This window comes from Stegodyphus dumicola, chromosome 5, assembly GCF_044657685.1.
Source record: "Stegodyphus dumicola isolate Sdum_Otavi_A_Nest chromosome 5, ASM4465768v1".
Classification (NCBI taxonomy): domain Eukaryota; kingdom Metazoa; phylum Arthropoda; class Arachnida; order Araneae; family Eresidae; genus Stegodyphus; species Stegodyphus dumicola.
Window position 1 is genome coordinate 235071818 of NC_140772.1, and position 23352 is coordinate 235095169.

Sequence of the window (23352 nt, forward strand, 5' to 3'; positions counted from 1 at the left end):
TAAAGCGCGCGAAATCATGACTTGGCGAAAATTGCCTCCCTTTCCCTGCTTCTTTCACAATGAATAAAAGTTTGTACAAGATTTACAAATAGAGGAAAATAAATAATACTCTTTTAAACTAAATAATATTCCCAGAAGCATCTGTCTTTCCCCAAAATTAAAGCCTTAAATTAAATAATTCAGAATCAAAATAAAATTTAAATTTCCATAAATCATAAAATCATTCACCTAATTTTTTTTATAACGCTATCAGATAATTTCTCTACATAACACTTGCTAATTCCAAGTATTTTATGTCAAACTGTTATATTTACATTAACTGATTTTCTCATCTGCAGCTAAAAGTCGTTCCATTTAATTGAAAAGACTTTTTAAAAGTTCAGATTCTTTTATAACAATAGCGCAGTACAACTTTGAGTGTTAGAAGACGCTTTCTTTCTAAAAATTTCGTAGGTTCTCTCCTTGCTTGCAATAAATCTGTACTTTATGTAAGTAATCCTATTAAACGCTTGTTATGATGCATTTAGTAAAAAGATTTTATTTTACTCCTTTGGGTAAATGAATTCACTACATTAGGTAATTAATGTAAGTACAAAATGCAAAATCGAATTGTCTGCAGATCTGAGAAAAGTATTTAATCATAAGTTATTTCCAGCTTATAATTATTCAGTTAATGAATTCAATTACTAATAGTTTAGCGCCTTTTATAACATAATCAACCTTGAGAAAGATACTCAATATCTTTCAGGCATTTACAGAACATAAAAATGGTTTCCATGGATAAAGCAATGGAAACCATTATTATTTTTGAGCTCATGGGAGAGCAGAAAATTCGCTAAGCATTATTGATTAAATTTTGTGTTCAAATCTCAGTGAACGAGTCGGCTACATGTGCGTTCTTACCGTTTCCTCGTGTGAACCGTAGACAGGAGACAGTTTCCTTCCGTAGGCAGGAGACAGATAATACTTACTGAAAACGTCTTTGCTCCCTACAGATAGCCTTTGAGTTTGCTTTGCCTTAATCGATTAATCTTTTATCAGTGCAGCTATTTCGTAAACAAAGATTTTTTTTTGAAAATATTAATAAACGCAATACAAAAATAATACTTAAATGGATTGAAGTAATTTTTTCTATTGATTGAAGATTGAAGATTATTTTTTCTATACTTAAATGGATTGAAGTTGAGAGAAAAAGCGTATTTAATTTTGCAGATGTATTTAAAGGCTTAAGTGCAGTCATCTGCTTTAAACGCAGTTTGATTTTAATTTTACATGTAGAGAAAATTCAAAGATATTTACTTGCATATACTGAAAACAATTATTCATATGCTTGCAGCAAATCTGGTTACTCTAGGTGAAATAGAAATCATAATATTTATAGCTTAAGCAATGGTAAAATTTTGGTAGCTGTAAAAATATATCTCCATTTTGCTCGTGTAATTATTTACATGGTGAAAACTGGTTAACAAAACAATGGTAAAATTCACCTTATTGGATGCACCATAGTGCATCAATAAGGTGAATAAATCAGAGGTGCGAATAATTACAAAAAATTGGTTTGTTCACTGTTGTTGTAGTTGATTTATCAAAGACCAAAATAATATAAGGGCGAGTCAAATGAAAGTGAGCCAACCCCTCCTAAGGAAGAATGGTTCGGTCCATCATCTGCGGCGTAGTACAGAGACAGCCTTCATTTACGAAAGTGTGAGATTAAAGTTCTTTAAGACGCTCTTACACTGGGTTGAAGACGGTAGCGTGACATAATGGACGCTCCAAAAGAGGAACAGCGTGGTGTGGTCAGGTTTTTGACAGCTGAAGGTGTTTCCCAACATGAAATTAGTCGCCGTATGACTGCTGAATACGGTGAACATTGCATCGCATTGGCCACTGTGAAGCGTTGGAGCAAACGGTTCAGAGAAGGACGTGAAAGTTGCAAAGACGATCGAAGACCGGGCCAAAGCCACCTTGCAATCACCCCCGACATAATTGCACAGGTTGATGAGCTGATTAGACAAGAACGGAGGATAAGCATCGATGAACTGGCAGAGCGTGTGAACATCAGTCACGGTTCGGTTCACGCCATAATTCATGATCATCTCGGTTATCGGCTTTTGTGTGCTCAATGGATGCCCAAAATTTTGAACGACCGCCAGAAAACGGAGAGGTTCGGCGCTGCTTTGACTCATCTCATCCGGTATCACAATGAGGGTGACGACTTCTTGTCTGCATTTGTGATCGGAGACGAATCATGGTGCCACCACTACGAACCTGAAACACGCCGGCAAAGCTTACAGTGGAAACATTTGAATTCACCACCCCCGAAAAAAGCAAAGGCTGTCGTTTCGTCGGGAAAGGTGCTATTGAGTTTTTTTTTCGATCGTCAGGGGCCATTACTGATTGAATTTGCTAAACGTGGAGAGACTATCAATAGTTCGCGATATTGTGCAACGCTGGATCGGCTGCGTGTCGCAATCAAGAACAAACGACCTGGAAGATTGACGAATGGTGTGATCTTGCTACACGACAATGCTCGTCCCCACGTCGCTGATGTGGTTAAGACACAACTGGCAAAGTTCAAGTGGGACACGCTGCAACATCCTCCATACAGCTCAGATTCATGCGACTTTCACATTTTCGGTAAACTGAAAAAACATCTCAAGGGTACCAGATTCGTGTCGGACGCCGCCGTGAAGAAGTCGGTTACAGACTTTTTGAATCGACAGCCCAAGGAGTTTTATGAGACGGGGATCACGCGGCTCATTTGTCAATGGGATAAATGTCTCAATGTTCATGGAGACTACCTTTAAATAAAGTACTCTGTTTGTCATATATTCGCATTGGCTCACTTTCATTTGACTCGCCCTTTTAAATTCTCGTTTGGCAGCCATCATTGCCGGAAGGTTCCAGCTAAGTAATTACCGAATATGTATAAATATTTCTTTACCACTAGTTAATAGTTTAGAATTTGGTTTTAAAAGATTTTTCATGTGTTAAACAAAGAACGTTTTAAGGAATACGAATGTCGTATGTGCTCGTAAATATATACAGGACGACCCAAAAATCTGGTAACGTTTGAAAATGCAATAACTCAAGGAATAATGTAGATAGAGAGGTAAAAAGTGACACACATGCTAGAAATAGGAAAACAAAACTGAAAAGAAAACCTCATTAGGGACACTAAAAGACAACATCCCCACGGCAATTTCCCACAATACCTACTGATATGCTGCACAGTGCAGTTCACAACATTGTCCCTCGACTATACGTAATTTTGATGAATGCCGGCCTACATGTTGAACAGTTGTTATAAAGAACATAGTCTTTGCTGAAAATCAATTGTTATGGTAATTATTGCTGTTGTTATCATATGAAGCGCCATCTGTTGGCCACTTTATTCAATGAATTAATGGGTTTAACAAAAGTTTGAGTCACCCTGTATTTTCACATACTTTAAGAACAGTTTACGTTGTTTTCTTTGCGGAGTTTTAAGACTTAATGCCCATATGTAATCAATTTAACGTCATATTTCGTTTTCCTCAATCGAAATAATTATTACAAGTTTTTGCAAAGATTTTCCGTACTGTTTCACTTTTGAAATTAATGGTAACTGTTTTATCTATCAGAATCTTGCTTGATAATGCTGTGTATCCGAGAAGTCTTTATTGCCTTGTCATAAATCCGTTATGCAATATGACGATATCATTCTCTTCTAGGACTACGTGTACTTTCCTAAAAACAAGCGATCACACACACAAAAAAGAATGAATAGTCATAAGTTCAGGAGTAAATAAAAGCAAATGAACAAATGTTACAGCTATTTGTAAACCAAACCAAGTACATTAGCCAAAAAAAAAAAAAAAAAAAAAAAAAAAAAAAAAAAAAAAAACCGCTATTCTCGCCCACAGAACGAAGTCAGTCATACCAGGTACAGCATTGCCGCTCGAAAGTTCAGCAATTGTCTGTAAAACGTTTTCTCTTCCTTAAAAGTTACTTTGCAGAGAAACATGCGTCAAAAAATTAACTTTTCCACTTTATACCCAATATTTTGTCACTCATTTATCTTGCTTTAATTTGGCAGATCATTAAGCTATACTGATAACCATTAATATAAATAATATATTAAAAACGTCTGAAAGCTTTCAGTTATATTACGCCAAAAAGGGTCGTACTTTTCACGGGGGATTCAAAACGGGATTTAAAAAGTAATATCGACATTCAAAGTAAAGCGACATTCAACGCAAAATACCGTTACACAATGTAACGTATTTGCGTTGCTATGCTACCAGCATAATACCAGTAAGAAACGTAACAAATCTTCGCGCATAAAATATCCGTGCTTGAAAATACACGCGATGTTAATGGAACGCTTTAAAATCGTTGAGGTTGTTAATCAAAAGTTCGTTAAATTTTTACAAAATATCTTTCACAAATACCAAATTCCAAATTTTGGCTTTCAGGTGCCCATAAGAGTGGAGGACCAAGTTATTCAAAATTAGATGACCCTAAGTATGATTGTTTTTTCACACTGCGAGAAATATGCTTACATTCATGCAGATTCTTCATTATTTAATTTATTTAAATATAATGCAGGGCTCTAATATTTGATGGTAAAAATTTGAAAAGTGATTCAGAATTTTATAGTGAGCCAACGCAAAATGTTAAAACGAAATGAATAGCCCCATTGGGCAAATTGACCTTTTTGGCAATTTTTTTTTTTTTTTTAAATTATAGTTTTCTTTCTTTCTATACATGAATTGCTAAGCAGGTGTTGACATAGTCAGGAAAAATAAACGCATTGCTGTGGCCCATTTGTAAGACTTTTTCACATATAACGAAAATCTTTCCCTTTTGAAGGTTTAATGCAGGCAAAACGAAACACTTTCTGTTTTCTGAATACTACTTCTGAATGCTTTAAATACATTTTACATGTTGAAATTATTCTACAAAATTAGATATATAAAGTAAATTTATTAAAAAGTAACATGCAGGTACAGTCATATAAACTTTCCTTTGCACAATATATAAAAGATTTTTGTGCTAAAATACTACATAAAATATTACTAGATAAAAGTGTTACATACAACTTTTTGTGTTTCCTTAATTTTCATGTATAGTTCGGATAGTTTTCAAAGAGTCATACTTCCATCACTGTTTGATACACTGAGTTAATATATTGATGCCTTCTATTAATCCATGTATAACTGACTTAATTCACTATTCTGCTAAATTTAAAATGTAAACAAAACATGGCTGCTGTCGTAAAAAATTAGGCTTAACCTCACTGAACTGTTAAATTGGTGACAATTCTGCAACTATTGCGTGAAGATTAACTAAAGGCAGAAAAACCTTAACCAGAAGGTAAGAATAACATTAATCATTTTTAAAGCAAAAATTGCTCAATTTATCAACATATAAGAATAAACGAAACTGAGCACATGAGCTGAGTTGCACAGCGGGTATATGCATATATATACAGCGGGTATATGCATATATATATGTATATGCATATATATATGTATATGCATATATATATGTATATGCATATACCCGCTGTGTATATATAGTATATATATATATATATATATTTAGATATATCCTAAGTCGACTTAAGACTCGACTTAGGATAGACTTACTATATGTAGCATTGTTCTAATATAGCTATTTCGACACAAAATCGGACTTTTCCTGAAAAAACATACCAATATTTTCCCATATTTCCATTCTGCGACTCAAATTTCGCCAAACTACGAACTTTTGTAAAAATCGCACTAGTATGTTTTAAAAAATTAGCTCTCAAAATTTTAGCTTCTCAGTGTTAATTGAGCTTGGTATATATTTATTAATCTCTCTTTTTTCATTAAACTTATTTGATTTTTCTTTTCACATTTCGGAATGTAGGTTCATTACAAATAAAATTCACCCATTTTTTATGATTTGTTTTTTAAATTTTTATTTTTAAATAATTTTTATAAATTTTTTTTAAAAACATTTTGAATTATAATCTATGAAATTTTTACCATATATTTGCAAAAAATTACAGATTTTAATCTAAATTTCCGAAGATATACGTGAATTTATATATTCGCTCGTTTTGAAATTTCGCATATTTGTTGAAAGCGATAAAACATCATATGCGGTTTAGACACTTTGCTAAAATTATTTGAAAGTAAAAACGATGTGACTTTTTTCCCGCTTATGCACAAAAAGGCAGGAACGAGGTGCCTTTTTTTTTCCTTTCCGACATAATGAAACGGAAAGGAAAATTGGTTGCCATATATTAAGAAGTCCGTCAAGTGAATTATTCTTGGCACAAACTGAGAATATTGCGCCAAGATAAATTTTAGAATTTCTCCGTAAATTTCGCACCAACTATTACAAAATTTAATATCTGAGCATAATCTGAATCGTAGAATTGATATATGGAAAAACATTGGTATGTTTTTTTTCAGAAACGTCTGATTTTGTGTCAAAATACCTATGTTAAAACAATACTATATATAAATCTAATATATATTCCAAGTCGCGCTTTGGAGACATAAAAAATACAATCTGAATTTTGCCAATCGACCCATTAAAACGGGATATATAAAACTGTTCCCCCCCATTAAAAATGCAATCTGAATTTTGCCAATCGACCCATTAAAACGGGAGATATCTGTGTACAAATATGTATATAAATATAAACACTTATTGTACTAAAAATTAAGTTGCAATATTGATGGCATAGAATGCTGATCCATACTTGGATTGTAATGAAGCAATAATCTTAGATGTAATGAATGCAAAATTAGTGTATTGATGGCGTAGAAACATAGATAGCATAGAATGTAGAATGTTGAATCCATAATGTACCGTAACCTGGCAGCCGAGGCAGATTAAATATTTATTTTTACTTCAGTAGCATGTTGCGGCCACAAACAACTTGACACACTACTTGCGCATTTTGCAAAATATTTACACTTTTTATAGGTTTAGGTCGAAAGGTAGAAAGAATTTGCGTAGTCTTCAAGATGAAATCTTTATTCAGATTTATTTAAGTTTTGGTTCTCAGTTGATCATGCTTGCGTAGAATACATAGAAATTTTTTCGCAACTAAAATGTTATCTCAGTTATCGTTATTCCCCATAAATTACGGAAATTTTTTTTATTTATTTTTACGATTATAATTTATACATTCAACTTCAATTATGACTGTTTAAGGAATAATTTACATACTTTTTTGGATGCAATATTTTTATCATAATTCTTTTCATTCCAGTGCATTACATTGCTTCATACTTCGCAAAAAGTATCCTTCTTCGGCTGCAATTTTAAATTTGCAGGAAAGAATAGTTTCAAACATAAAATGTTTTGGGAAAGTTAAAAATGGTAAAAGAAAACGAAACTTTCTTTTTAAGCCTATCGAAGAGTAAAAAAACATGACAGTTGTTAAAGTGGTACTTTTGTTTCAATCGTATTCAACAACGAGTTCGATTTAACAAGTGAGCACGACATTTTAGAATTTAAAATTCGACACTGTTTTTATTTGACTTCAGGATCTAATATTGCATTTATTTGTTTTAAACATAAGATAGCATTTATACAAATATCTTTTTAAAAAATCTTATGTGTACACCACATGACTTCCTTGTACGTAATATTAAATTATACGCATTTTTCTTGCATTTCATTTAAACTTATTGGATTGAATTAAATCTACTTCGTCGATAGCGCATACCATGATAGAATAAATGCATACTTTAAAATTCACTCTATTTGTTTACCATAGCGAAACTCTGGCGCTAGATTCAATTAACAGTATTATATTTCGTTCATATTATAACTCAGAATGCAAAAAATTTATATCATTTAAAGAATTATCTAATCGTTGCCACATGCTCTATTCAAATACTGTAATAAAGCTAGAACAATGTACTATACAAGAAATTAAGCAAACAAAACAAAAAGAAAGAGTTTTTCACAGACGATTGAGTATTTATCATTCCTCTAATTCAGTTCTCACTTCGCGAAAAAGCAAAAATACATAAAAACTCAAGACATCTGTATTACAAATTACGAAGTAAATCTTAAACACCTATTTCCTCGAAAAAATTCCAGAAGGGATTAAGCGTGATTTAATTCGCTATAATGTATGAAGGCGTTATCTTTGTTGTTGCGAAGCTAAGTTTCTATAGATTGGCAACAAATCCACTAGTCTGCTGTTTCAAATGTAAACAAGCAATGGCCGCCATCAAATAAATTATTAGGCTTAGCGGCACTTAAACAACTTTACAATTGTTGATAATTCTAAAAATATTGCCTACAGGGCATAAAAACCTTAACCGGAAGATAATAACAACATAATTCAATCATTTTTAAAGCAAAAAATGTACAATTTAGGAACATATAAGAGTAAAGAAACTGAGCCGGGTAAAAGAGTGGATATATATATAAATATATTTATATAGATTTGGTGCGGCCGATTGCAACCAAAATACGAGGTGCACATCTACGTGTTATACCAGTCCTATATATAAAATTTCAACTTTCTGAGGCTACTCGTTTTTGAGTTATGCGAGATTCGTACGTACGTACCTACATACGTTCGTATAGATGCCACGAAACATTCTCTTCAGAATTTATTTTAAAACAGTTTTATAATTTTTTTGGAGGAAAAGAGTGTTTTATTCTGTCCTTAGGTACAGATATCACGCAAAAACATCGTTAAATTGCATTCGATAGCTGTCAAAATGGATATTTTCGTTGAAATATGCTGCCTGAAACTTTCCGCGATTACAATACTTTCTTTTTACTTCGTACAAGGAAGTAAGAACGATTTAAAAATAGATTACTTTCATCATTACATAAAATTCGGTGCGTAAAGGGAAATCTGCGAACGTGATAAAAGCAGGAAGAATTTTGCTCTTTCTGAAATATCGAGATCCTTCAATATGCTTATTAAAAAACATACCATTTTATCCTTAAAATTAAAGCAGATATAAACATACCATTTTATCTTATCGATGATGTTTTTTAATTCACAATTTACCGTTATTGGTATACAGCTGTTTCAAAATAAAAATAGTAATTCTCAGCAAATAAAGCATACTAAATTTGGAAGTCGTTTTCCGAACTAAAGTATTGTATTTAAACTTCTCTCTCTCAAAAACAGTTAGATTAATGTAATTTTTAAACACCTTTTCATTTGTTCGAGATCTCCCAAATAAGTATCATATAATACATATACCCAAAATAATAAAAAGATTTTGTAACAATATTTAGACATTAAAGCCATAAAATATGATTTGACAGTTAGCTTTGCTTATTTGAAACTGAGAAATGTCATCTCATATAAGTTCGTATTTGAAATAAAGTAATACAGAAATAATGAAAAAGAAAATTCATCTACTTAAAATAAAGATATACACCGAAGGACAAAAGTAAAGGCAACCTGAACAATTATGCTTCTTAATAAAATTTTTCACTAGAGTCGAATGTATATTTTATTTCAACGGAAAAATCTATTTTGACAGTTTCCGTATCTATCTGAACGATTCTTTTGCTTGACTTTTGTACAAACGTGCAGAATAAAGCACTGTTTTTTCCGAAACAGGCTGTAAAATGGATTTAAAGGAAATTCAAAAGAGATTTTTTTGTGACGTATGTATGTACTTCGCATAGCTCAAAAATTATTTAGCTTTAAATTTAACTTGTCTGTTAATCTAAGATATTAAAAACTAATAATACAGTTCTTAATGACATTATTTTTATCCTTTTTATTCTGATTGGTTTACATAAAGTGTATTTAATTCATGATATTTCTGAAAAGCACATTAAATGATTTTATAAAATTATATGGATTGCGGTATCTTAGTAACGGATGGCAAACACAAAATTGTCTTAAATTTATTCAAACTGTTGTGTTTCGTTGTTGTTGCCTTAGATAACAGTGTGTTGAAATGTGTTAAAGTGACCCTTTCAAAGACACTGAATTATTTACAAAAGCATTAGAAAATTAACGTATAAAGGAAATCGCTTAATGTTAAGTTGGCTCTTCCATTAACTAAAACATTATATAGCAACACATTAGCTCAATATAGTCTAATGAGAAAGGTTTCAGATTATTAGACTTTTGGAAAAGAATGCCATGTTAATATTTTTAGGTTAACCATTTACAGGGAAATGGTTAGATTAATAAACACTACCTCATTTAATATGCATTATCCCATTTTAAAGCCAGTTTCATAATATGCCAAATAAGTGTAGGGCACACCTGTAAAATTAACATGGCTTATTGTTTACAAATTGTACTTTGTTAGATGAATATTTTCGAATTTAACCATTTGCATAAATGCGATTCGAAATCCCTATTGTTGGATATAGAGTCTTTCTTGCAGAAGATACCTTTCGAAAACTTTATTGAGAAACAAATATGCATAGCTATCTCTAATGCGTATGCATAAAACGGACAAAAATGTAATTAATATGTTCTCATGTAAATTTGATGGAATGAAGAAGGTCATTTCTTTGTTTCTCTATTCCGTTTATGGAAATTGTTTTTAATTAAATATTTTCCTATAGAAACTACATAAAATTTCATACATTATTACAAAAATATGTTTTGCGACCCAAATACGGGGTAACATCTGATTCACTTCTTAAATGAACTCGTATGATCAGTTAATAGTCAAATTTCAAGAAATATTTGATCATGCAATCCTTTTGAGCCATCTTGGATAAACTATGTATTTTGTATACTATACATGTTTAAAGAATGATATGCGTATTATCTTCACAACTGAGCGATTTATGTAAATTATTTAAAGTATAGAATTAATTTATCATTTGGTTTCATTTTTGTAGCACATTGATTTAAAACTTTTATAATTGTGCTTGTTTGAGTTCTATCTAAAATATATTTAATTAGCTTGATAATAACAGGCGTCAATTATTAATAATCTGTTGTAAAGAAAGAACTTAATTTAGTTTCAGAAACATCATTAGCAAGATTTTGCAAATATTCTAAAAAGGAAAATTCTGGAAACTCTCTCTCAAAAACAAAAACAAAAAAAAAAAACAAAAAAAAAAAAAAAAAAAAAGCGTGATCTCCGAAGAGATTATGAAGCTTTCTTATCTTTTTAATTTCTGAGATTATAACTAGAGCTTACTAGCATCCAAAATTTCTTTTTAAAAAAATAAGCTTTACTTTTCAGCATAAATTAGTGGCAAAGATAAAAAAAGGTTCAAATTTCATAAACATTTTAATTCTTATTTAAAGAAAATCCAAAGCGAATAAATGTTTCCCGGGAAAGCGTTTGCTGTGGAAAAAAGAAGACTCTTTAATTTTTCACTAATTTATTTTTTAATTTGGGTTTTAAGTTTAAATATATGGTTGTGATAATATTCCTACATTGCCAACCATTTTCTGAGTAGCAGTAGAAAGTTGCCGGACACCATTGGTCCCGTCTGACTTCTAACTATAAGAAACTGAAATAAGATAAATGTTTAAATAAAAATAGTGATTAACACTTCGATCTGAAGTTTTTGCAAAGTAAAAATTTAATATGAAACATTCCGTGACCATTCATTTACGCACAAACAAATAGCTTTCAACAACGTTTACATTAAATCAAATATATAATCTTTTTATATATATAAGCATCTAAAGTGTGTTTATTGTTGCCACTCGGAAAAATAAGAGCGGAAATTAACGTTTCCGCAGTTTTTAAACCGATTAAAGTCGTACGAACCGCAACCGATTAAAGTCGTACGAAAATGAGAACGGTATCGATGGATTCGGAGAATTGTTTGGAATCCGAGGATACGCGTTTCGAATTTCAACTCGGCGCTGTTCCGAAGATATTCGAGAAAACATAATTTGGCTCGTAACCAAATCCCTCTAACAGGAAAAACCCAAGAAAGAAAGTGGAAAATGTAGGGAAAACGTATGGGAAAATTAGTTTTTAATTAATATCTCGGCTAAGTAAAGCCTCAAGAAGCCGCGAATGGTCAAAATGGAGTGCCACGGACCTGCGGAATCCAACGGTGTGCTTCGCTAAGCCCAAGAGCCGGCCGTTTCGGAGGAGATGATCTTACTTCACCCCATATATATATGCGGCTCAAGTGTCTGTTTGACGCTGATAGTTTATTGGTAGCTTGCGTAACTGTACTAGCCAATGGGGTGAAGTTGCCACGGCACAGGGTTGCCGTTTCAATTGAGACGTAGACAATTTCCTGTAAAACTTGCCTTTGCTATGACCATCAATAAGTCTCAAAGCCAAACGCTTAAGCGTGTTGGCCTTTTTTTTTTTTTTTTTTTTACCTAATCCTGCATTTGGACACGGTCAACTATTTGTTGCCTGTTCAAGAGTTCGTGAAAGAACGGACATAAAATTAAAAATAATGGGTTGTCCTTTGCAAGGCGAGCTTAAAAATGATGGAAAGATCTACACAAGAAATGTTGTGTACAAAGAAATCTTTGATATGTGAATTAATATTTCATTATTTAAATCACCTTTATTGATTGAGCTAGCGGTGGGCTCTTAAGAAATATAATATAGTTTGGTGAAGGCCAGTGGTTTCCTTCATTGTACTCTAAGCAATTAAGCAAGTAGAAAGGGAAAACCCATTGGGGCAGTAAGCAAAGGGGCGTCCTCGCCGCCTGCCCTGAGTAATTCAGTTTAAAATAAGAGACACCTTTGCACAAATAATTTTAATTACAATTTATAGTATCTAGTACAGTGGTCAGTTCGTATGACCGCCGGGCTTTCTAGTACGATATAAAAAAAAACTTAGCGAAATCATTGAATCCCATAATCAAGCAATCACAAAAAAAAAAAAAAAAAAAAAAAAAAAATCCCGGCAAGCAGAAACTTTTGCCTGTAAGCTAATGTTAAACAAAAGGAATCTAAATTAAAGTAACCACCGTCCTACGCTGCCAAAGGCTGTCTTGAAAAAATTTTAAATGGAAACTTTTTTTATACTTTAAACTATTTCGTATTCTGGTACAGGTCGACGGAAGTAAACGCAAAACTAAATAATATTGTAATGAGTTAAATAAAATAAAGCCTTACAAATAATAGCGATTTAACTAATTTACTATTCTAAAATTAAATTTTCAGATTCTCTTTCTTTCGTCTCACATCTGTAAATAACGGCCCTTTCATTTGCTCTCATACTGCGATTTTTTTATCTGCTAATCCTTAGTACGGAAAAAAAAAAAAAAAAAAAAAAAAAAAAAAAATCCTGATCTCAATTATTTATTCAAATAATATTATTTTTAAATTTGAGAATAACAATATTAGCTTATATGACAGGAGTTTCACCTTCCAGCACGTCCACGACGCAATTTTTACCAACTAAATTAAGCTTTTTTTATTTACTTGTGAAATCACTAATTTATACGTGAAAGCATTTCAACAATTTACCACGGACTGCTCGAATCGCTGACCACTACACCAAGAAGGCATGCTAAGAAGGCGGAAAAAATACCTTATATACTCCGCCTTTTAGAGGGCGACTGGGGATTAGGGGACCCAGTTGCCAAATTCTGGTGGTGGAGAATCATCATCCACCTCCTTTTGAGTTCAGGCGCCATTGTAGAGACATTAGGTATTTTTGAGGCAGGAGAGATGAAAAATGAGCAATGCCCTTGCCGTGATTAGAACCACGGATCTCTCGAATGCGCGTCGAGCGTGCTGACCATTGCACCACGAACGCATGCTAAGAAGGCGTTATAAATAGAGAGACATCTTTTTCAACATGTCCACAATAATGAAGTGTAATATGCCCTGAATATGCATTTTGAATAACAGATTTGTTTATCAAAATAAATGATAGCTATGTTGCTACTAATGATTGTCAATCATATATGACAACCAGAGCAAATCTTCTCAGTTTCAGATTTTTGTTAGGCTTATAAATTACATGAATACAAATAAGTGAAATGTAATTTTCAAATCAAAATTTAAGTATCACGAATTTCGTTTCTAATACATTAATCAAAGTTATTTTGTTGCCAATTCGCAGACACCGAACTTAAAATATAAGTCATTAACGTGATGTATCAGCCTATAACATTTGCTCCAAAAATGAGATTTTGTGATACATTAAAATCAGTTCTTTAATAAATAATGAATTAATAATCATAATAACTGTAATGTAGCATTATTTCTTTGAAGTACAGGAATTTAGAAAACCATTAGGATCCTTAAATTCTCCTACATTCATTTCTAGAGAAATAATAGTAAAAATTGTTCCTCTTAGCCAAAAAAGATATGTTAGTTCCGAATACAATAGTAGTCTTGAAACGGCATTTTTCTTTGGATCACTATAAACGTCGTATCATTTTTCAAATTTTTGCCATCAAATATTATGGACCTGTATTATACTTAAGGAAATTAAGTAATGAAGACTACATGAATGTATGTATGTTTCTTGCATTGTGAAAACACAAAGGGTACCTAGGGCCATCATATTTTGAATAACATAGTCATCCGCACGAACATTGGCACCTGTAAGTCCAGATTTTGAATAGAGTTTATTATCTATATCATATTTTATAAAATATTAACGAAATTTTGATTGGAAAACTCAAGGATTTCAAAGCGGTCAGTGGCAACACTGAACTGGGTAAAAACCCTTTCTATCTCTAGCGCGTGGGACTTCATTAGGAAATCCTAAAGATATCGTGTTTTTAAATAGTTTGTAATTTTGCTGTTGAATTGAATTTTATATGACGTAAGCGCCAAGAACGTGATGCTGATGCTTAATAAAGTAAACACAGAAAAGTTTAGTAATAAAATGACAAGAAATGTTTCGTAAAGCCATAAAAATGATATGACGAGCTGAGAAAAGAGTAAAAAAAATATAGAAATGTGAGACTGTTCACACTCGGAAAAATGAGGGCTAAAATTAGCGTTTACAATTAATATCTTCGATTTTAGCTATTTTAACTACTATTATTATTATTAATATTATTTTTTTTTGGTAAAACGTGGGCGTCAATCTTTCGCTGGACCCAGAAGAGAATTGTGGAAAGTTTGGTGACGATAGGTATAGCAGTGACTGAGTTAATCACAAGCAAAAACAAACCAAAAAAACACACATACATTCTTCTTTATAGATTGTAATTACAATTTCGATACAATAAAATTTACTTATTTCGTTTTATTATAAAGTAAAGTATATATAGCAAAATCAATTTGGAAAACACTTGCATTTTTATGAACATATAAATAAATAAGTGCACAAAATCAAACACAATGTAATAAAACACACAATTATAAATGATGATCAGTATATCTGCTTAGATTACTTAAAAATAATGTTTTATCTTTTATGACTGTGCTCTTTGAATGCCGTGAAAATAAACAGGGAACAATTAAGAATGGACATAATCCCCAAAATATGACTCAGCCCCATACACTCTATTTTGAGAATAAATCACTCCGAACGGCGCATGCGTGTTTGCGCTCATGGTCGTGGTTCAGGCGGTCGAACTATACAACTGTTTTGAATTTGAAACTATATATGCAATGGAATATCTAAATGATGACTAAATGTGACATAATAATAATAAAGTAATTTGCCCATAAAATTATAAATGGTAAATAGTGATAAAAAATGATTATAAATCATTAACAAAAATAATAAAATGTTTAATGATAATTTGCATATGTTATAAAAAATATGTTGTGTACACCACATGACTTCCTTGTACGGAATATTAAATTATACGTAATTTTTCTTGCGTTTCATTTAAACGTATTGGATTGATTTAAATGTACTTCTTCGATAGTGCATAATTCACTCTCAAATTTTTATAAATATAAACTATTCTGCTGTTGCCCGCCATGTTATTTAAAAATTAGGCTTAACCGCACTTAAACAGCTTTTAAATTGTTGATAATTCTGCAAATATTGCTTGCAGATTTCCTAAAGGCATAAAAACCTTAACGGGAAGATAAGAGCAACATAATTCAAACATTTTTAAAGCAAAAAATGCACAATTTACAAGCATATAAGAGCAAAGAAACTGAAATCACTGAGTCGGGTAACAGAGTGGATATACATATAAATATATTTATATATGCTTGGTGCGTCCGATTGCCACCAAAGGACGAGGTGCACATCTACATGTTATAGCAGTCCTATATACAAATTTTCAAAGTTCTGAGGCTACTCGTTTGCACATCTACATGTTATAGCAGTCCTATATACAAAGTTTCAACGTTCTGAGGCTACTCGTTTTTGAGTTATGCGAGATACATACGTACGTACGTACAGACACGACAAAAAATTCTCTTCAGAATTCATTTCAAGTAGTTTTATAATTCAAGTAGTTTTATAATTTTTTTGGAGGAAAAAAGTCTTTCATTCTGTCCTTACGTAGAGATGTCACGCAGAAACATCATTAAATTGCATTCGATAGCGGTCAAAATGGATATTTTCTTTGAAATATGCTGCCTGAAACTTTTCGCGATTACAATACGTCCTTTATACTTCGTACAAGGAAGTAAAAAACCGGCATTTAAACAGCGAAAGCTGTTATGCCTAATAAGATTTCAATCATGTAAGTGTTGGATAAACATGTATTTAATATTTTTCTAAAGATCAAACATCAGAAATATGTTTCTCTCCTTGCTTCCATTCGTTTTAATTCAAATCATTAAAGGATGTGTACTGAGCCTGGCGTGTTATATACCTCAGATATAAAAAACGTTAGAACAGTTGTTCAAGCATTTATTTTAGGAATCCTACAAGAACACGTCTATCTCTCCATATGCGTTTCGAAGGTATTTATTTTGCGAATTTGTATACGAGTTTATACGAAAAAGTTTGAAATAAGCGTGATATTGTTTCTTCGTACCTGTACCAAAAGTAATAACGAAATTTAGTTTTACGTAAATACAAATAAAAACTTCTATTTGCTTTTGTACAGAATAGCTTTTGCTCTGAAGTTTTATGACTGTTTTGCGTGCACGTATTCCTGGCATATATTATTACTCAAATAATTTCTAGAGTTTCTTTTCTAATAAAATTATTAAATTCTTAAGCATTCAAAAATTTTCAAACAAAGGAAAATCGTATCAAAGTATTTTTATGACATGAAAAGTGTAAACAGATGTATTTTCGTTTATCAGGGATGCAGGAATATGAATATGTTCCTTCCTTAAACACAGATATACTTAAACTTATTTTTAATGAAAGAAATAAATTCTGGCTAATATGTAAATAAATTTTATGAATTATTATACCTAATACTACATTATATTTTGCATTCAAAGAATAGCCAGAAACATTTTATACTTAAAATATATATATTAATTCTCTAGAAAGCTAAATCAAAATAGCTTAATATGAGTTTTGAAAAAAAATGTGAGATGTCCTTATGTCTAGTATCTTTACATTAATAATCTGTATGTTCAACTTCAACTCTCGTAATAATTTTGCACTCCTTCAAACAATTTCAAATCTAAAACACTAACAAATATTAAAAACTTACGTATACTCTGACGAAGGACTACAGCTATTCATAATAGTGTCAATCACTAATTAATCATCCATTCTCACAAATTAACAAATTATATAAAATTTAATTCTTTGAGCTTAAAAATATTAAATTATTGAACAATTTATTGAAGCGTCGACATGTTCAAGAATGTAATTGGTAAGTACTAAGTTAAATTAATTCATATTAGGAACTTCAGCCAACAAATATTTAAATATACCAATCCAAATGGAAGCAAAAATGCTTTTCATGCAACCTGGAGAAAAGTGTAACGTTTTATTTAAACTGACACTTTTGAACACGGAAATTAGCACATTAAAATTCTCAGTAATTTTTTGGTCTTTTAAGAGTGAGGTGTATTTTGGCAGAAGAATCAAAAAAATATTCTAAATTTGCTATCTTATAATTTTAATTATGTTGTAGAGACATAAGGATTTTTTTTTTGGAAGCAACAGAGATTGAAAAATTAGCAACGCCTTCGCCGGGAATCGAATCTCGGACCTCTAAAATACGCGCCCAGCGTGTAGACCATCACACCACGAAGGCATTCTAAGAAGGTGGGAGAAATACCTTATATACTCCCCTTTCAAAGGGCGACTGTTTTTTTACGGGACCCAGTCGCCAAATCCTGGGTGTGGAGTATCATCATCCAACACCCTTTTAATTCGGGCGCTACTTGTTGAGGCATTTGTTATTTTTGGAAGCAGGCAAGATGAAAAATGAGCAACGCCTTCGCCGGCTATCGAACCACGTGTTTCTGGAATACGCGCCCAGCGTGCAGACCACCACACAACGAAGGCACGCCAGGAAGGCGGGAGAAGTACCTTATAATGTTACTAATATGCTTACGTAACTATGAAATCTGATGAAATAGTATCTTCATTTAGATGTAGCATAAGATATAATAAAGTTAATGTTGCGGTTGAGAACGAACGCACTTTTTAAACCTAACGCTATCTTTAATAGTTTCTAATTTATAACATATAATTTTAGAACAAATGCTAAAGAACTAGTTTAAATAGTCATCCAGATTATGAAAACTCGCAGATTTAATAGCACACAATGCACATTGTGCTAAACTATATCTTGCCCATAATACAGCATATATTACGAAAATTAGAGCTACTGTATCAGTTACATTTATTTCTTAATTTTTGTAGCTTGCGCCAAATTTTCTGGTTATGAATCAATAGTAATAATTCATCAAAAAGATACGATCTACTGTGATACCACTGCTTCAGTTTCAAAAGATTTTAATGGTATGCAATCCCTCCTTTTTTAGATGACAGATTTTAAGTTCTCAAGTTTAGGTTCTCATTTAAAAGATAATATAGAAATTTATAAGATTCTAGTTAAACTGTATTAAACTGTATCGCATTTGGCAACTAGAATACTTGAGAAGGTATAGCGACTATTCGCTAACTTCTAAAAGACACGAATAACAGTCCAAAGAAGGCTTAAAGTACCCTATTATTAACTCATGAATATTTACAGTTACGCTCTTGGGCTTACAGGTAAGCCTCCATTCGGGCTTTAAATTAAGGTAGAAAGTAAGAAACTAAATTAATGCTAACTAACTAAGACTAGCCGAAGCTGTACTGTTATAACCTATACAGAAACATTTTCTACCTACCTTAAAATATGACATACAATACTGCTATCCCCATTACTTATGATATGTCGAACGTTAAGGAAAACGTTGAGAATGTCAAAATAATATCACACCAAAAAGCAAATTTTAGCACATTGAAATTTCTTGCCTAATGTTTTGAAGTTTAAACATTATTTCTGCTTCAGTGTAATATTTACTTTCACATTTCGTTCAACTTTAAAACAATATTCTTGTTTCATTAGGTTAACTATTTTTAATATCAGTTTTTCTGTTTGTTTAGATTTCTTCTTCAGAATTCCATTTTATAATTCCTTTTTTATTCCCCATAGTACCAGCCAATGAATTCGAGCTAGGCTACTTTGAGACGAGTTACAACACTGTGAATGTTTCCTGCGAAGCCCTTGGTGTATTTCCGTCACCAGATTTAAGGCTTTATCTAAGGCCAACAAATGGCAGTCCACCTCAACTCGTCACAAATGTGAAAACTGAAAGCATCAACAGATCGTCAGGTGCCTTTGACGCATTTTTACATCGGACGTTTAAAATCAGTGAACTCACAGTGAAAGGTGCCACAGTGTTTGAATGTGTGTTAGAGCTACCGGGAACGAATTATGTAAAATCTAAAAGAATTGCTTACTTTCCAGGTAATATTCATTATTATTATTATTAATATTAAGTACGATTAATTATTAGTAAGTATATTGTAAATGGAAATACAAGTAAATCATAAGTTAACCATGACTAACAAAATTATTGAAAAATATTATGAATGGAGTAAATTTAATTTTATTAAAATTCGTTTAAAATATTTAAATGTTTAATAGTACTGAATTAAAGAAGTATAGAAAGGTAATAAAAATTTAGGTACCAACGCATAGATTACAGATAGGAAAAATCTGATGTGTATACCACATGACTTCCTTGTACGGAATATTAGTGTGTGTGTGTGTAATTATGGTAAAGCTGCGAGGGCTATCTGCCTAAGGGAAGAGATGCCATCGTGGAGGACTTTCTAAGGGAAACTGGCTCGTATACACTTAACACATGTGGAAAACCACGAAAACGCCCATACAGACAGACCGTTCGCGGGGTTCGAACCTCGGACCGAACTACCAGTGTTCACGACTTTACCACTCGGCAGCTGGTGGATCCCGTAGGCAATATTAAATTATACGCATTTTTTTCTTGCCTTTCATTTAAACGTATTGGATTGAAATAAATATACTTCGCCGACAGCGCATAAACCACAATAGAATAGATGCATTCTTTAAAATTCACTCTATTTCTTTACCATAGCGACACTCTGGCGCTAGGTTCACTTAACAGTATTATATTTCGTTCATATTATAAATCAGAATGCAGAAAACTTATATCATTTCAAGAATTATCTAATCGTTGCCACATGTTCTATTCAAATACTATAATAAAGCTAGAAAGATGTATAAAATAAATTAAGCAAACAAAACGAAAAAGACACAGTTTCTCACAGACAATTGAGTATTTCTCATTCCATTAATTCAATTCACACTTCATGACGAGGCTTAAATACATAAAAACTCGAAATACATGTATTAAAAATTACGAAGTAAATTTTAAACACTTACTTCCTCGAAAAAATTCCAGACAGGATTAAGAATGATTTAATTCGCAATAATAAATGAAGGCGTTATCTTTCTTGTTGCGAAGCTAAGTTTCTCTAGACTGGCAACAAGTCCACTACTCTGCTGTTTCAAATGTAAACAAGCAATGGCCGCCATCAAAAAAATTAGCGGCACTTAAACAAATTGTTGAAAATTCAAAAATTATTGCATACAAATTTACTAAAGGCATAAAAACCTTAACCGGAAGATAAGAACAACATAATTCAATCATTTTTAAAGCAAAAAATGTACAATTTGAAAACATATAAGAGTAAAGAAACTCAGGTCACTGACCCGGGTAGCAGAGTGGATATATATATATATATATATATATATATATATTGATTGAAAAAGAAAATAATATTTTCGTGCATTAGCAAGTCTTCCAGCATTAATTTTGGCAGTTTTTTCGCGTGTTTACAGCTTTTTCCAGTTTTTCCAGACAAATTTCTTCTTAGGTTTTATTGTTGTAATACTGCGTTAAAATATTTCGTGGAGCTACAGCTGCTGGTAACTTTTTAGCAAGATCGCTACAATGTTTCTACCTACTACTATTATTTTATATAAATATATTTATATACGTTTGGTGCGGCCAATTGCAACCAAACTACGAGGTGCACATCTACATGTTACAGCAGTCCTATATACAAAATATCAACGTTCTGAGGCTACTCGTTTTTGAGTTATGCCAGATACGTACGTACGTACATACGTTTGTACAGACGACACGAAAAATTCTCTTCATAGTTCATTTTAATGCAGTTTTATAATTTTTTTCTAGGAAAAGAGTCTTTTATTCTGTTCTTACGTGCAGATATCACGCAAAAACATCGTTAAATTGCATTCGATAGCGGTCAAGATGGATATTTTCGTTGAAATATGCTGCCTGAAACTTTTCGCGATTACAATGCTTCCTTTTTCCTTCGTACAAGGAAGTAAAAACTGAATTATAAAATATTAAAGTAGTATTATGATAACCCATGTTAAGAAAAAAATGAATCTCCTGAATTATTTTCATATTCAAGATAAAAATAGGCAAATCGAAATTATATTTTAAATTAGCAGTAGCCCCTTAATTCTTCATTTTTAATTTGGGTATTTCCTCTCTGTGTTTTAAAAATAATCACACCTTTTTTTGGTCTGTTCCTTTTCAGCTCAGTCCTTGTCACATGTCGTGCATGCTGATGACATGGCTAATTCGAAACTTAAACTTGTGTTTCTCTTAATAAGCTGCCATATTGGAATAACTGCGCACTTCTGCTTCTCCTCATGCTCTCGTTAAGATGCTAAGATTCTAGTTGCTTTCTCCCTGTCGCAACAATAACAGAAATGTAAATGTTCTTGTAAGATTAGAGTGCGCAGTGATTTATGGTTGCAAATGTCAATTGAAATAAGGATGATATTTAATATGACTCGACTGTCAAGGTTGTTGTTCAGTACAGATTCAACATTCTACTTTCTACGCCATCAATATTGCTAAATCGTTTTCATTATACATATAGATTGCAGAGGAAATACATGATAAGTCTTTCTTTCTTAAAATTCACATTTATAACGAGCGAATAATCTTGTTCTAATAATTGTACGTATAAATGTAAAAAGAAACTTTTGAAATGGCTGATTTAAATGCTTACTTTTTAGTGAGATTTGTTTCTGCCATCGTTTCTTTTTGGAAGATTAAAACTAGCAGTATTCCTTACATATATTCAGAATGCTGTACCAGATGTGGGTTAGGAATAAATAAAGGTTTATGCTTATTCCAATCTTTCAAGTTATGTTTTATATGATTTTTTCATTAGTTTGATACGGAAATTAAAGAAAATATTTAATTGCAGTTTTATTTGATTTACATTGATCTCACGTCATCCAAACTACAAATCTCAAAAATATTTCTTCTAAAGAAAATTGTTTAAAAATTGTTTCCAAGTAGCAGTTTTTAAAATTTATATTTATAAAAATAGTACAACTAAATGCGAGATATTTTCGAGAATATTTGATAGGTACAGAGTCTGAAATCTAAAATCTTCAAAATAAAATATTCAATAGCACTTGTGAATAGAAAAAGGTCTCTCTGTCGTTTAATACATCAGACATTTTTTTTCCTTTTTGAAACCTTGTTTTATCCTTCTAGATAATCGTATTAAAAATGTGGTATTATAAATATGAAGCATAAAAAATAGTAAGACAAAAATACTTACTTCTCCGGAAAAAATTGTATAAAATACATTTTATTTCAAAGAATGTGGCAAAAAGTCTGCAGGAAGTACCGACGAACGGATTATACAACTCTTTATTATTGATTTACTTACATAATAAGAATGATAATTCATGAACGGCAATGAACAGTATTTTATTATAATTTCTTTTAAATATGTTCATAAATCCGTACAAGCTTATAGAATAAGAAATATAAACAAAATTCCTAAAATCTAAAATGCAAAACTAATATTTAATATTTTTGTTTCTCAAATTTTCTAAGAAATTTTGTTTTTAAGGTTATTTTTTTATACTTGCAAATGCTTTCTTCATCTTATTATGCATTGTACTATTTTATACCATATATTTTTCATTAACTTATTCATCGCATAACAATAGTGTATAACAAATTG

General features: G+C 31.7%; 1 protein-coding gene across 1 annotated transcript in view; it reads left to right on the forward strand.

Moving 5' to 3' along the window:
* LOC118189316 (uncharacterized) overlaps positions 1 to 23352 on the forward strand; it is a 181376-nt gene that overhangs the window by 128874 nt on the left and 29150 nt on the right. Inside the window, exon 3 of the mRNA XM_035359897.2 lies at positions 19433 to 19747. Within this exon, the coding sequence (XP_035215788.1) occupies positions 19433 to 19747 (315 nt within the window). The remainder of the gene's footprint in view (positions 1 to 19432; positions 19748 to 23352) is intronic.